This window comes from Ranitomeya variabilis, chromosome 4, assembly GCF_051348905.1.
Source record: "Ranitomeya variabilis isolate aRanVar5 chromosome 4, aRanVar5.hap1, whole genome shotgun sequence".
Classification (NCBI taxonomy): Eukaryota; Metazoa; Chordata; class Amphibia; order Anura; family Dendrobatidae; genus Ranitomeya; species Ranitomeya variabilis.
In genome coordinates this window covers 632,691,199-632,707,717 of record NC_135235.1, presented here as the reverse complement: position 1 = coordinate 632,707,717, position 16,519 = coordinate 632,691,199, and the positions used below count along the sequence as shown (strand labels likewise).

Here is a 16,519-nt window from a genome sequence, read left to right as displayed (position 1 = left end):
AGCCCAGCGGCTGTCTTGATGAGACGGCGCGTCTCTGTGGTGAAGAGACGGACCTGGGGATTTCCCGCCGAGCCCGGCGCCATTTTGGTTTCCTCACAGGGCGCAGAGAGATACCCCTGTTAATCAGATAAGGGCCGCTTCCTCTACGCCGTCCTTTGCTGGACCCCCTCCCCTGTCGATAACTGGGGGTGTGAGGTGGCGAGTACTGCGGCACTCCTCATATATCGGATATTGCCTCGGACCCTTTGTGAGATCGGCACCATCTTCCCCTCCCCGCCTATAGATAAAGATGCACCGAGTTGACACACAATAAACAGGAGTGTATTCTACATAACGGTCCCCCTCACCAACCTTATCAACCTCAAAGATGATAACAACATCATATTGACTGAACTGAAGAGACACCTTGGGGATTGGTTCCCCCCTCCTCACACAGGCGTTCTGCAGGATAGGACTCTTTCTCTATAACAAGCCCAACCACGATTGTCTGATCTGGTCACTACCATACAATTGAGAAAGTCATATCTAAGCATTTTGAGACTTACTGTCCCTTGCCCTGGTCCTCAGTGCTCAAGTCATCTCTAAATATAATTTTATTTTGTTTAGTTTTTGTTTTTTTCTTTTTTCCTTTTATTTCGTTTTTATTGGAGGCATAACATGAACTTAACTTAAAACAAGAGCGGCATCTACTGATCAAACTACTATATGTCACCTTGTGCCAGTGATGAAAATCTCCTCTATGAATGCAGCTTATGGCAGCCAGCTATAAAAAAGCTATTTTACGGTACTACTACGCCATCTAGTGGCAGCATAGAAGAAATACAAATTTATTTTTTTTTTTTCTCTTCTTGACCGGTCACTGTAGTTGATCTGGTGACAATCATCTTCTTCTTTATTCAAACTATGACAATGTATAGCTCTCTTCAACTACATTCACAGATATGATGACCTAAATGTGATACTGGCGCACAGGTGGTGATCTTCAAAGCGAGCGCTATATCTAGCTAGAATGGTTAAAATGCCAGATATACGCTATACATAAATGTGGAATATTTTATAAACATGAATGATATCTCGGTGAGTTATTTGAATTTTATTTACTTTTTAATAACAAATGTTTATTGGAAACAGCATACATTTCCTAATCATCATTTCGTACTCAACATCACTCATGGTAAAAGTGCGATCTGCAAAGAGAGACAGTCAGAGGTCCAGAAAGTAAACGTGATGCGATATTCCGTGGGACGCAGTGTGAACTCTACCTGCGCAGATGTGTAGACCTCACCTTCAAACATTACATTGCGTGTGCACCTGTCTGCCGCTACCCGCCATGTCATCTGTGTAGACAGTAGTTTAGCTCCCCACCGCACCAGTTTTGAATACAGCAGGTACATATTTTTTACTATGATCAAGAAGGTGTATCATTGAAAGAACCGATATCTTTTCACTCATCCTAATGAGTGATTTCAGAACACAATGAATCCTTTCACTCGTCCTAAAGAGTGATTCCGGAACACAATGATGCTCATTGTCAATCTGTATCATCTGTATCCAGAAGCACACTTTGGGCAGAGTGAAAGGATATTTAGGCCTCATGCACATGTGACATAACTCTTTTCTGAAGCCATTTCACATTCTGAATGTGAAAATGGCTTCTACCCTGTATGAATTTTTTTATGTCGCATAAGAACTCATTTATTGTAAAATATTCCCTATGTTATAAACATGAATATGGCTTCTCCCCTGTGTGAATTATCTTATGTCTAAGAAAATTTGATTTGTGAGTCAAATATTTTCCACGTCCTGAACATAAAAAAAAATCATACAGGGGAGAAGTTATTTTTATGTCGAACAAGAACTCATTTATTTGTAAAACATTTCCTATATTCTGAACGTGACTATGGCTTCTCTCTTGTGTGAATTATTTGATGTTTAAAAAATGTGATATCTGAGTAAAATATTTTCCACTTTCTGAACATGTTTGCTCTGTTTAATTTATTTTTATGATGAACAAGAATTAATTTATTTGTAAAACATTTCCTATGTGCTGGACAAGAATATGGCTTCTCCCCTGTGTGAATTATTTGGTGTTTATGAAAATGTAATTTCTGAGTAAAATATTTTCCACATTCTGATCACCAAAATGGCTTCTTCTCTGTGAGAATTATTTAATGTTTAAAAAATTTGATTTCTGTGTACTTTTTTTTCTACATCCTGAACGTAAAAATAACTTCTCCCTTGTATGAATTGTATTATGTCTAATAAGTATCACTTTAAAAAAAACAGAATTTCCTATATTCTGGACATGCCTATGGCTTCTCTCTTGTGTGAATTATTTGATGTTTAAGAAAATTTAATTTGTAAATAAAATATTTTCCACATTCTGAGCATGAAAATGGCTTCTCACCTGTGTGAATTTTTTTGATGTTTAATAAAATTTGATTTCTGACTAAAATATTTTCCACATTCTGAACATAAAAATGGTTTCTCCCCTGTGTGAATTTTTTGATGTCTAACAAGAACCGATTTATTTATAAAACATTTCCCACATTCTGAACATGCAAATGGCTTCTCCCCTGTGTGAATTTTTTGATGTCTAACAAGAACCGAATTATCTGTAAAAGATTTCCTACATTCTGGACATGCAAATGGCTTCTCCCCTGTGTGGCTTCTCTGATGTCTAATGAACTTATAGTTCGTTGTAAAACATTTCCCACATTTTAGACATGAAAAGGGCTTCTCCCCTGTATGACTTCTCTGATGTGTGACAAGATGTGATTTCTCAGAAAAAGAATGCTCACATTTTGAACAAGAAAATGTCTTCTTTGTTAAGTGAGTTTTTTGATGTTTAAGAAAATGTGACTTGTGGGTAAAACATATTCCACATTCAGGACATAGAAAGAGCTTCTCTCCTGTGGGAGCTCTTTGATGTTCATCATCTCTTCTATTATTTTTAATTTGCTGAAGAGGCTGTGATGAATCAAAAGACGGCAAATCAGATGACAGCTCTTTACTGTGAATGGATGAAGGTATATCTGGTATAATTGAGTCCTCTTTATATCTATCTGATGGGATAGAATGATCATCTGCTTTAACATCTGAAGATATCTGATGTCCCTTTGACCTCCAGGTGCAATCATCTGCCAAGGAATAAAGCTGATTTTACAATTTATCATTAACCATGCATTGAATACAAAAATAGTATTAGAATTGGTCAAAAAGATGTGCAGATGATAAAAAATAACTCATTTCCATCAGTGTTTAATCACGTGTTAGTTTTTAACATCAATGCCAACCATATTATTATCCATTAAACCCTTACCGTACATGTACAGCGCCAGTCGGTAGCAGGTGTGGAGCAGGCTCACAGGGTGAGATGATGGCCGTGACATACAGCCAGGATCTACCTCTAACAGCTGTGGGTGGTGTGGAGTTGCTTCCACGACTTTTATCTTGTTAAATGCTGTTGTCAAACTTTGACAGTGCCATTAACAGCGCGATCACATGGGGCTGCGTCATTTTATGCTCCCATCAGCACCCCCATAACTTTATAGCAGGTTGCTGATGGATTATTATAACAGCAGGTAGTCTGGTGAACACCTACATGCCTGTAATCACTGAGCTCCGGGCTTCTAAGTAGACTGTAAATGCAATGCTGTGGTATCGCTGTATATAGTACAAGCAATCAGATGATAGCAGATTCAAGTCCCCTAAGGGCACTAACAAATACTGTGAAAAAAAAAAATTGAAAGGCTCAAATGACCCCCCTTTTCCTCCTTTAAAAATAAAGATACTAAAAATAAAAATAAAAAACAAAGATGGTGTTTTGCCACATCCAGAAACGTTCAACCTATCAAAATATAAAAATAATTAACCTGATCGGTAAGCACTGTAAGCAGAAAAAAATCAAGATGTCAAAATTGCATTTTTTGGGTCAACGCAATACTGTAATAAATGCTGTAACAATCTACCCCAAAATGGTATCAATGAAAACATTGTCTTGCCCCACAAACAAAATAAGCCCCCTCTATTGACAAAAAATAGAAATGCTACAGCTCTAAAAAAAAAAAAAATATTTATTTTTTTAACCCCTTTCTGACCTCGGACGGGATAGTACGAGGTCAGAAGCCCCTCTTTGATGCGGGCTCCGGCGGTGAGCCCGCATCAAAGCCGGGACATGTCAGCTGTTTTGAACAGTTGACATGTGCCTGTAAGGCCGGCGTCACACTGGCGAGTTTTACGGACGTAAGAGCGCAGAAACTACGTCCGTAAAACTCGCATTACATACGGCCCAATTATTCTCAATGGGGCTGCTCCTATTAGCCGTATATTACGGTTCAGTATTATACGGCTTTCTACGGCCGTACAAAATCGCAGCATGCTGCGTTTGTCAGCGTATTGCGCTAATAATACGCCAATGAAAGTCTATGGGGGCGAGAAAAATACGGATTCCACACGGACCTGCAGTGTGACTTGCGAGAAATACGCAGCGGTGTTAGTGAAAAGTCGGTAATTCAATTGCCGGCTTTTTCCTTCTCCTTCACAAACCCGACATGATATGAGACATGGTTTACATACAGTAAACCATCTCATATCCCCATTTTTTTTGCATATTCCACACTACTAATGTTAATAGTGTGTATGTGCAAAATTTGGGCACTGTAGCTGCTAAAATAAAGGGTTAAATGGCGGAAAAAATTGGCGTGGGCTCCCGCGCAATTTTCTCCGCCAGAGTGGTAAAGCCAGTGACTGAGGGCAGATATTAATAGCCAGGAGAGGGTCCATGGTTATTGGCCCCCCCGTGGCTAAAAACATCTGCCCCCAGCCACCCCAGAAAAGGCACATCTGGAAGATGCGCCTATTCTGGCACTTGGCCACTCTCTTCCCACTCCCTGTAGCGGTGGGATATGGGGTAATGAAGGGTTAATGTCACCTTGCTATTGGAAGGTGACATTAAGCCAGATTAATAATGGAGAGGCGTCAATTATGACACCTATCCATTATTAATCCAATTGTAGGAAAGGGTTAAAAAAACACACACACACACATGATTTAAAAGGATTTTAATGAAATAAACACAGCGGTTGTTGTAATAATTTATTGTTCTCGCAATCCATTTGCAAACCCTCGCTTGGCAAAATAATAAACGCACAATATACATACCTTCTGATGTCAGATCACGTCCCACGATGTAATCCATCTGAAGGGGTTAACTAATATTACAGGCAGGAGCCCTGCTAATGCAGCTGTGCTCCGTGCCTGTAATCCCCGGCGAATGAATGAAATGTAGGTCATTGACCTACATTTCCTTCAGTCGCGGTGATGCGCCCCCTGGTGGATGTCCTCATATGACCTGGAGCGTGGGAAAAAGTTCCCAGGCTGCAGTTCATGAGAACATCCACCAGAGGGCGCCTCACCGCGACTCAATGTAAGTACAGATCACTGCTTTCCTTTCAGCACCCGGGGATTACAGGCACGAGCGAGTGGTTTATCGCAGCTGTGCCTGTAATATTAGTTAACCCCTTCAGATGGATTACTTCGTGGGACGTGATCTGACATCAGAAGGTATGTATCTTGTGCGTTTATTATTTTGCCAAGCGAGGGCCTGGAAATGGATTGCGAGAACAATAAATTATTACAACAACCGCTGTGTTTATTTCATTAAAATCCTTTTTAATCATGTGTGTGTGTGTTTTTTAACCCTTTCCAACAATTGGATTAATAATGGATAGGTGTCATAATTGACGCCTCTCCATTATTAATCTGGCTTAATGTCACCTTCCAATAGCAAGGTGGCATTAACCCTTCATTACCCCATATCCCACCGTTACAGGGAGTGGGAAGAGAGTGGCCAAGTGCCAGAATAGGCGCATCTTCCAGATGTGCCTTTTCTGGGGTGGCTGGGGGCAGATGTTTGTAGCCACGGGGGGGCCAATAACCATGGACCCTCTCTAGGCTATTAATATCTGCCCTCAGTCACTGGCTTTACCATTCTGGCGGAGAAAATTGCGCGGGAGCCCACGCCAATTTTTTCCGCCATTTAACCCTTTATTTCAGCAGCTACAGCGCTGAAATTTTGCACATACACACTACTAACATTAGTAGTGTGGAATATGCAAAAAAAATGGGGATATGAGATGGTTTACTGTATGTAAACCATGTCTCATATCCTGTCGGGTTTGTGCAGGAGAAATGAAAAGCCGGCAATTGAATTACCGGCTGTTCACAGATATCGCGCTGAATGAAATCTAAATACAGAATATATATATATGTGTCTCAATGACATATATATATATATATATATATATATATATATATATATATATATATATATATATATATATATACACTGTATATATGTTTTAATGAACATTTGAGCACATAAATCCATTAGATGTCGGTTTTGCAAGCCTGCGCGAAAATCTCACAGTACGGATGCCATACGGATTACATACGGAGGATGCCATGCGCAAAATACGCTGACACACCCTGCCTACGGATCACTATTTTGGGAACATTTCACCGTATTTCGGCCGTAAAATACGGACCGTATTGTCTTACGCCGAGTGTGACGCCGGCCTAATAGGCGCGGGCAGAATCGCGATCTGCCCGCGCCTATTAACTAGATAAATGCCGCTGTCAAACGCAGACAGCAGCATTTAACCTGCTCTTCCGGCCGGGCGGCCGGAAATGAGCTCATCGCCGACCCCCTTCACATGATCGGAGGTCGGCGATGCTTCTCCATTGTAACCATAGAGGTCCTTGAGACCTCTATGGTTACAGATCCACGGCAGCTGTGAGTGCCACCCTGTGGTCGGCGCTCACAGCACATGTGATTTTCTGCTGCATAGCAGCGAACAGCAGATCGCTTATATGTAGCAGAGGCGATCGTGCTGTGCCAGCATCTAGCCTCCTATGGAGGCTATAGAAGCATAGCAAAAGTTAAAAAAAAAAGTTAAATAAAATGTGAAAAAAATAAAAAAAAATATAAAAGTTTAAATCACCCCCCTTTCGCCCCAAAATAAATAAATTAAAAAAAAATCAAATCTACACCTATTTGGTATCGCCGCGTTCAGAATCGCCCGCTCTATCAATAAAAAAAAAAAGCATTAAACTGATCGCTAAACAGCGTAGAGAGAAAAAAAATTCGAAATGCCAGAATTACGTTTTTTTGGTCGCCGTGACATTGCATTAAAATGCAATAACGGGCGATCAAAAGAACATATCTGCACCGAAATGGTATCATTAAAAACGCCAGCTCAGCATGCAAAAAATAAGCCCTCACCCGACCCCAGATCATGAAAAATGGAGACGCTACGAGTATCGGAAATGGCGCAAATTCTTTTTTTTTTTTTAGTAAAGTTTGGAATTTTTTTTCACCACTTAGATAAAAAATAACCTAGTCATGTTAGGTGTCTATGAACTCGTACTGACCTGGAGAATCATAGTGGCAGGTCAGTTTTAGCATTTAGTGAACCTAGCAAAAAAGCCAAACAAAAAACTAGTGTGAGATTGCACTTTTTTTGCAATTTCGCCTCACTTGGAATTTTTTTCCCGTTTTCTAGTGCATGACATGGTAAAACCAATGATGTCTTTCAAATGTACATCTCGTCCCGCAAAAAATAAGCCCTCACATGGCCAAATTGACGGAAAAATAAAAAAGGTTATGGCTCTGGGAAGGAGGGGAGCGAAAAACGAACACGGAAAAACGGAAGATCCCAAGGTCATGAAGGGGTTAACCACTAAAACAATTTAAAAAATACTGGACAAGTTTGTCATCTCCGAAATTGTACTGATGAGGACAATCATATTCCCCGGTCATTGTACACTGCAAAAATAATTCCCCCCCCAAAATGTCAAAATTGCGTTTTTTGCAATTTCACTGCACTTGGATTTTTTTCCATTTTTTCAGTGCACTAGGTGGTAAAATAATTAATGTCATTAAAAAGTACAACTCGCAAAAAACAAGCCCTCATATCTCTATGCGAACAGAGAAAGAAAAATTATGGCTCTTGGAAAAAAGGGAGGATATAGTCTCAGTTTTTGAAGACACGTGATCCGCACAGGTCCATGTGAACAACCTCAAACTGTAACGGGTTTGTGTTCTATTCAGGAAAAAAAAAACAAAGATGCAACATATACGAGAAAAATTTGATTTCGCACAGTAGTGTCAACAGCAGAGAATTATCGATGATTATGAGGAACCTGTTTTCACTACTACGTTGACTCAAAGTTCTTCGAAGGTTCCTGTTTTATTGTCACGTGTTCAGTGTAAGGACACAACTAATAGAACAAGTAGTTGCTCCAAAGTCAAACACAACATTCCAGTTTTAATGACTCCTGCAGTCTCAGAATTATTTAACCCTTCATGACAAGCATCTATAGTACTTAGTAGAACCCCTCTGGCTGTTATGACCTGCTACAAACGTGATGCATAGCTATGCACCAGCTCTCTTTTAAAGAGAATCTGTCACCAGACTTTTGCTATCTAATCTGAAAGTAGCATTATATGAGGACAGAGACCTTGATTCCAGGGATGTGTCACTTACTGGGCTGTGTACTGTAGTTTTTTTTTTTTGTAGGACGACTTGTAACTTTAGAATGGCACCATTATTTTTAACATATAAAGCCAGGGAAAATGACACAAAAATTTCAATAGTGGAGAAACACAAAACACAATTCCGCCATTGTTTTTTTTATATATATTTTGTTTTACATTGTTATTTATGCAATGAAAATAACCTGGTATCATAATTCTCCATGGTAGTTCGATTGCAGAGATACCAAATTTCAATAGGTTTTTTTTTCTTCACTATTTTATTGGCTTAAAACAATTTTGAACTTTGCAAAACAAATATGGTAACTGGTTTGTGCCTCAGTTTTCGAAGTCCCACAACTTTTTATTTTTCTATTAGGGCTTGTTTTTTTCTTGCCGATTTTTTTTTTTTTTTTTTTACACCATTTTGTGAACATACTATGTTTTAATTGTCTTATTACCCTCCCACTCCATCCTCCCTCCAAAAAAAATTAGTAATTTTGTCTTTTTAATTTATTACCGTCTTCCGATTGGGTTGATTTTTTTGATGTCAGACTTTTAAAGGCGTTGTGATATTAAATATAGATATATATATATGATGTTGCTTTAACTGGGGAAAGGATGGACTATCTGAAATTTTTTTATTTTTTTATAATTTTTTATTCAGTTATTTTAGCCTTCTTCAGAAAATTGAACCTAAGATCGCTTGTACTGTACACAGCAATACTCTGGCTGGATTACACAGGAGAATTCACATGACAAGCTTAGGCGCCTTCAGCCGTCCCTTAACTGTCTTAGCAATCCATCAACTCCCTGCGATTGCATCGCAGGGGGATTGATGGTTCTCGGCCAGAGGTCCGAGTTGAATCAAGACACAAGTGATTAACAGTGGCATTTGGGAGGTTAACAGCTGTGATCAGCAGTAGAGCCAATTTCTGCTGTTTAAGGCAGATGCCAGTTATGCGATATAGCCGACATCTGCCCTGTGTGGAGCCGACAGCTCCAATCCACAATCCATGTACCTTCACACTACATAAGAGTACATCATAAAGTGTTCAGGTATTCAAGTCCTACTCTGATCTGATGCTGAATTTACAGTTAAAAAAAATCCCCTTAGTTTTTCATCCAGATGAATGGACATGTGACCGCTGCAGCCAATCTTTGCTCACAGCAGTAACCAGTTGTTGGCTGTGGTAATCTGAACGTAGGAAGATGGATTCTGAGTTTACAAAAACACCATTTCAATCTGGTAAAACGAAACTGTTATTTCTGCATCAAATTTATCTTCCAGTATTATCCTCACCCAAAAAAATACTCTGTGCAGCATACTGTAAAAAGAAGAGGAGAACCTGTCACTTCTCTGCATTTAGTGGTCACCACTCACCTGTGCGGTTATCTGTAGGAACCTCCTCTTTACCCCGCTCATCACCCCTCACATATGTCTCTGTAGTATTAATATAGGACACATCTACACCCTGAAATAAAGATTGTTAGGGGATATAATTTTGAAGGACAAAAACGATGACCAAACATGACACAACATTATCACATAGCTATAGGTCTCCTGTATTAGGCCGGCGTCACACTAGCGAGTTTTACGGACGTAAGAGCGCAGAAATTACGTCCGTAAAACTCGCCAAACAAACGGCACAATTATTCTCAATGGGGCTGCTCCTATCAGCCGTATATTACGGTTCAGTATTATACGGCTTTCTCCGGCCGTACAAAATCGCAGCATGCTGCGTTTGTCAGCGTATTGCGCAAATAATACGCCAATGAAAGTCTATGGGGGCGAGAAAAATACGGATTCCACACGGACCAGCAGTGTGACTTGCGAGAAATACGCAGCGGTGTTAGTGAAAAGTCGGTAATTCAATTGCCGGCTTTTAATTTCTCCTGCCTAAACCCGACATGATATGAGACATGGTTTACATACAGTAAACCATCTCATATCCCCTTTTTTTTGCATATTCCACACTACTAATGTTAGTAGTGTGTATGTGCAAAATGTGGGCGCTGTAGCTGCGCAAATAAAGGGTTAAATGGCGGAAAAAATTGGCGTGGGCTCCCGCGCAATTTTCTCCGCCAGAATGGTAAAGCCAGTGACTGAGGGCAGATATTAATAGCCAGGAGAGGGTTCACGGTTATTGGCCCCCCCGTGGCTAAAAACCATCTGCCCCCAGCCACCCCAGAAAAGGCACATCTGGAAGATGCGCCTATTCTGGCACTTGGCCGCTCTCTTCCCACTCCCTGTAGCGGTGGGATATGGGGTAATGAAGGGTTAATGCCACCTTGCTATTGTAAGGTGACATTAAGCCAGATTAATAATGGAGAGGCGTCAATGATGACACCTATCCATTATTAATCCAATTGTCTGAAAGGGTTAAAAAACACACACACACATTATTAAAAATTATTTTAATGAAATAAACACACAGGTTGTTTTAGTATTTTATTGCTCTCTCAATCCATCAGAACACCCTCGCTTGGCAAAATAATAAACGCACAAGATACATACCCTCAGATGAACCGTCACGTCCCACGAAGTAATCCATCTGAAGGGGTTAATTATTTGACAGGCAGGAGCTGTGCTAATGCACTCGCTCGTGCCTGTAACCCCGGGGAATGAAGGAAAGCTGGGTGATCTGTACTCACATTGAGTTGCGGTGAGGCGCCCTCTGGTGGATGTTCTCATGAACTGCAGCCTTGGAAAAGTTCCCACGCTCGAGTTCATATGAGTTCATCCACCAGAGGGCGCCTCACCGCAACTCAATGTAAGTACAGATCACTCAGATTTCCTTCATTACCCGGGGGATTACAGACACGAGCGAGTGCATTAGCACAGCTCCTGCCTGTCAAATAATTATTCCTTCAGATGGATTACTTCGTGGGACGTGACGGTTCATCTGAGGGTATGTATCTTGTGCGTTTATTATTTTGCCAAGCGAGGGTGTTCTGATGGATTGAGAGAGCAATAAAATACTAAAACAACCTGTGTGTTTATTTCATTAAAATAATTTTTAATAATGTGTGTGTGTGTTTTTTAACCCTTTCAGACAATTGGATTAATAATGGATAGGTGTCATCATTGACGCCTCTCCATTATTAATCTGGCTTAAGGTCACCTTACAATAGCAAGGTGGCATTAACCCTTCATTACCCCATATCCCACCGCTACAGGGAGTGGGAAGAGAGTGGCCAAGTGCCAGAATAGGCGCATCTTCCAGATGTGCCTTTTCTGGGGTGGCTGGGGGCAGATGTTTGTAGCCAGGGGGGGCCAATAACCATGGACCCTCTCCTGGCTATTAATATCTGCCCTCAGTCACTGGCTTTACCATTCTGGCGGAGAAAATTGCGCGGGAGCCCACGCCATTTTTTTCCGCCATTTAACCCTTTATTTGCGCAGCTACAGCGCCCACATTTTGCACATACACACTACTAACATTAGTAGTGTGGAATATGCAAAAAAAAAGGGGATATGAGATGGTTTACTGTATGTAAACCATGTCTCATATCCTGTCGGGTTTGTGCAGGAGAAATGAAAAGCCGGCAATTGAATTACCGGCTTTTCACAGATATCGCGCTGAATTAAATATAAATACAGAATATATATATATATGTGTCTCAATGATATATATATATATATATCATTGAGACACATATATATATATTCTGTATTTATATTTAATTCAGCGCGATATCTGTGAAAAGCCGGTAAATCGCCTCGACTACTGCAACCTCCTGCTCTGTGGCCTCCCCTCAAACACTCTCGCACCCCTCCAATCTATTCTAAACTCTGCTGCCCGACTAATCCACCTGTCCCCCCGCTATTCTCCAGCCTCTCCCCTCTGTCAATCCCTTCACTGGCTCCCCATTGCCCAGAGACTCCAGTACAAAACCCTAACCATGACGTACAAAGCCATCCACAACCTGTCTCCTCCTTACATCTGTGACCTCATCTCCCGGTACTTTCCTACACGCAACCTCCGATCCTCACAAGATCTCCTTCTCTACTCTCCTCTTATTTCCTCTTCCCACAATCGTATACAAGATTTCTGTCGCGTATCACCCCTACTCTGGAACCCTCTACCACAACACATCAGACTCTCGCCCACCATCGAAACCTTCAAAAAGAATCTGAAGACCCACCTCTTCCGACAAGCCTACAACCTGCAGTAACCACCGATCGACCAAACCGCTGCATGACCAGCTCTACCCTCACCTACTGTATTCTCACCCATCCCTTATTAAAAATCACAGCGTACCCACAGGTGGACCAATTACTCCAATCCACACCTCTATATATATATATATATACACACATACTCATACGCATATATATAAAAGAATATAAAATCTATTGTGCAATGTTTTAATATTAACCACCAGGGTGCGCTGTGTGACAACCTCTGTGGAGACCACAGTCTAGACCGAGCTACAACCAAACAACGCAGTAAGGATCAATTTCCAAGGAAAATTACCAAAGCATAGGATTATTACAATAAGCCTTTATTTATGGGTATGGCAAAAATTACAAAATGTGAAAATACATATAAAATTAATTATAAAATATCCATTCAAAAAGATAACGCTGCACAGGATTATAAAATGTAATAATAACTACCCCACTTGTATCAAGGTATTTTCACTTGTGCTATACAGATCAATCTCTCACGTGAAAAAAATGTGAAAAGAAACAATAATAAAAGCCAAATTGAAAAAAGTGACGTGCACTATTATAACATATAAAATATAATATAATATAAAGTGACTAGGTGCAAATTTCTGTTACCAGCCATTGGTGTGCAAAAAGGAAAGGAGATTGAAAAAATCACTCATCAGGTGTCAGACTAAGCTGAACACCCGTATGTGTAATTGTATAGCAACAATGTGGTTATATCTACCTGGGGACGTTTTTGATCCTGTGCCAGCGTCTCACCCGACGCGCGTTTCGGAAATTGTTATCCTTCGTCAGGGGGAGTAATCCTTTAAACTGTAAGGGGCTTTTTATAGTATATCACCAACCGCCGCAGTCCGGGTGTAATTGGCGCGTGCGCGATCAGGAGGCCCTGCAGTTCCGGTCACCGCGTCACACGTCCGGCCGCATGGGAGCGGAGTACCCAGCGTAACCAAGGTAACGTGGACGCAGGGAAGCCGGAACTGCCAAGCACAGACCGCGCACGCGCACAACCAGAGACGCGGTGTGGGAAAGAAAAAAGGGCTCAAACCACAGAGCACTATTGCTGATAGTGTATAGCTGGAAAGATGAGTGGATAAAAAGAATATACAGGATTACAAATGTATATACATGGGAATAATTCCCATGTATAGAAAATACTATCTTAACAAGTAACCCTTACTTTGTTAAAATTAGGTTAATCATATATTTAAGGGGTTGAAGGGGTTAAATTTATGTATTTACTATTACCACCAATATGTATATTGCTGCATAATTTATGTGCTCCACAAAAGTTGCATGAAAGTGCATAAGTGTTATTATTAAATTTGCACCCCATAAATATTTTTATGTGGTATTATACCCCCTAAAAAATTATTCCAATAGTACATACATATAGCAGACACCAAATTAACCCCTTCACCCCCAAGGGTGGTTTGCACGTTAATGACCGGGCCAATTTTTACAATTCTGACCACTGTCCCTTTATGAGGCTATAACTCTGGAACGCTTTGACGGATCTTGGCGATTCTGACATTGTTTTCTCGTGACATATTGTACTTCATGTTAGTGGTAAAATTTATTCGATATAACTTGCATTTATTTGTGAAAAAAACGAATATTTGGCGAAAATTTTGAAAATTTCGCAATTTTCCAACTTTGAATTTTTATGCCCTTAAATCACAGACATATGTCACGCAAAATACTTAATAAGTAACATTTCCCACATGTCTACTTTACATCAGTACAATTTTGGAACCAAAATTTTTTTTTGTGACGGAGTTATAAGGGTTAAAAGTTGACCAGCAATTTCTCATTTTTACAACACCATTTTTTTTTAGGGACCACATCTCATTTGAAGTCATTTTGAGGGGTCTATATGATAGAAAATACTCAAGTGTGACACCATTCTAAAAACTGCACCCCTCAAGGTGCTCAAAACCACATTCAAGAAGTTTATTAACCCTTCAGGTGTTTCACAGGAATTTTTTGAATGTTTAAATAAAAATGAGCATTTAACTTTTTTTCACACACAATTTATTTCAGCTCCAATTTGTTTTATTTTACCAAGGGTAACAGGAGAAAATGGACCCCCAAAGTTGTTGTACAATTTGTCCTGAGTACGCTGATACCCCATATGTGAGGGTAAACCACTGTTTGGGCGTATGGCAGAGCTCGGAAGGAAAGGAGCGCCATTTGACTTTTCAATGCAAAATTGACTGGAATTGAGATGGGACGCCATGTTGCGTTTGGAGAGCCCCTGATGTGCCTAAACACTGAAACCCCCTACAAGTGACACCATTTTGGAAAGTAGACCCCCTAAGGAACTTATCTTGATGTGTGGTGAGCACTTTGACCCACCAAGTGCTTCACAGAAGTTTATAATGCAGAGCCGTAAAAATAAAAAATCATATTTTTTCACAAAAATGATCTTTTTGCCCCCAATTTTTTATTTTCCCAAGGGTAAGAGAAGAAATTGGACCCCAAAAAATGTTGTGCAATTTGTCCTGAGTACGATGATACCCCATATGTGGGTGTAAACCATTGTTTGGGCGCATGGCAGAGCTTGGAAGGGAAGGAGCGCCATTTGACATTTCAATGCAAAATTGACTGGAATTGAGATGGGACGCCATGTTGCGTTTGGAGAGCCCCTGATGTGCCTAAACATTGAAACTCCCTACAAGTGACACCATTTTGGAAAGTAGACCCCCTAAGGAACTTATCTAGATGTGTGGTGAGCACTTTGACCCACCAAGTGCTTCACAGAAGTTTATAATGCAGAGCCGTAAAAATAAAAAATCATATTTTTTCACAAAAATGATCTTTTTGCCCCCAATTTTTTATTTTCCCAAGGGTAAGAGAAGAAATTGGACCCCAAAAAATGTTGTGCAATTTGTCCTGAGTACGCTGATACCCCATATGTGGGTGTAAACCATTGTTTGGGCGCATGGCAGAGCTTGGAAGGGAAGGAGCGCCATTTGACTTTTCAATGCAAAATTGACTGGAATTGAGATGGGACGCCATGTTGCGTTTGGAGAGCCCCTGATGTGCCTAAACACTGAAACCCCCTACAAGTGACACCATTTTGGAAAGTAGACCCCCTAAGGAACTTATCTTGATGTGTGGTGAGCACTTTGACCCACCAAGTGCTTCACAGAAGTTTATAATGCAGAGCCGTAAAAATAAAAAATCATATTTTTTCACAAAAATGATCTTTTCGCCCCCAATTTTTTATTTTCCCAAGGGTAAGAGAAGAAATTGGACCCCAAAAAATGTTGTGCAATTTGTCCTGAGTACGCTGATACCCCATATGTGGGTGTAAACCATTGTTTGGGCGCATGGCAGAGCTTGGAAGGGAAGGAGCGCCATTTGACTTTTCAACGCAAAATTTACTGGAATTGAGATGGGACGCCATGTTGCGTTTGGAGAGCCCCTGATGTGCCTAAACATTGAAACTCCCTACAAGTGACACCATTTTGGAAAGTAGACCCCCTAAGGAACTTATCTAGATGTGTTTTGAGAGCTTTGAACCCCCAAGTGTTTCACTACAGATTATAACGCAGAGCCGTGAAAATAATTTTTATTTTTTTTCTCAAAAATGATTTTTTAGCACCCAGCTTTGTATTTTTACAAGGGTAACAGAATAAATTGGACCCCAAAATTTGTTTTCCAATTTGTCCTGAGTACGCTGATACCCCATATGTGGGGGGGAACCACTGTTTGGGCGCATGACAGAGCTCGGAAGGGAAGGAGCGCCATTTGGAATGCAGACTTAAATGGATTGGTCAGCAGCCGTCACGTTGCAT

The 16,519-nt window shown here is 40.5% G+C and overlaps 2 protein-coding genes across 2 annotated transcripts in view; one reads left to right on the top strand and one right to left on the bottom strand.

Moving 5' to 3' along the window:
* Positions 1-16,519, top strand: part of LOC143767327 (uncharacterized) — a 760,398-nt gene that overhangs the window by 38,403 nt on the left and 705,476 nt on the right. The window lies entirely within an intron of this gene.
* LOC143767297 (oocyte zinc finger protein XlCOF7.1-like) overlaps positions 1,053-16,519 on the bottom strand; it is a 32,951-nt gene continuing 17,484 nt past the window's right edge. Inside the window, exons 6-7 of the mRNA XM_077255523.1 lie at positions 9,921-10,011; positions 1,053-3,140 (exon numbers count right to left, since the gene is read on the bottom strand). Of these exons, the coding sequence (XP_077111638.1) occupies positions 2,404-3,140; positions 9,921-10,011 (828 nt within the window). The 3' untranslated portion in view covers positions 1,053-2,403. The remainder of the gene's footprint in view (positions 3,141-9,920; positions 10,012-16,519) is intronic.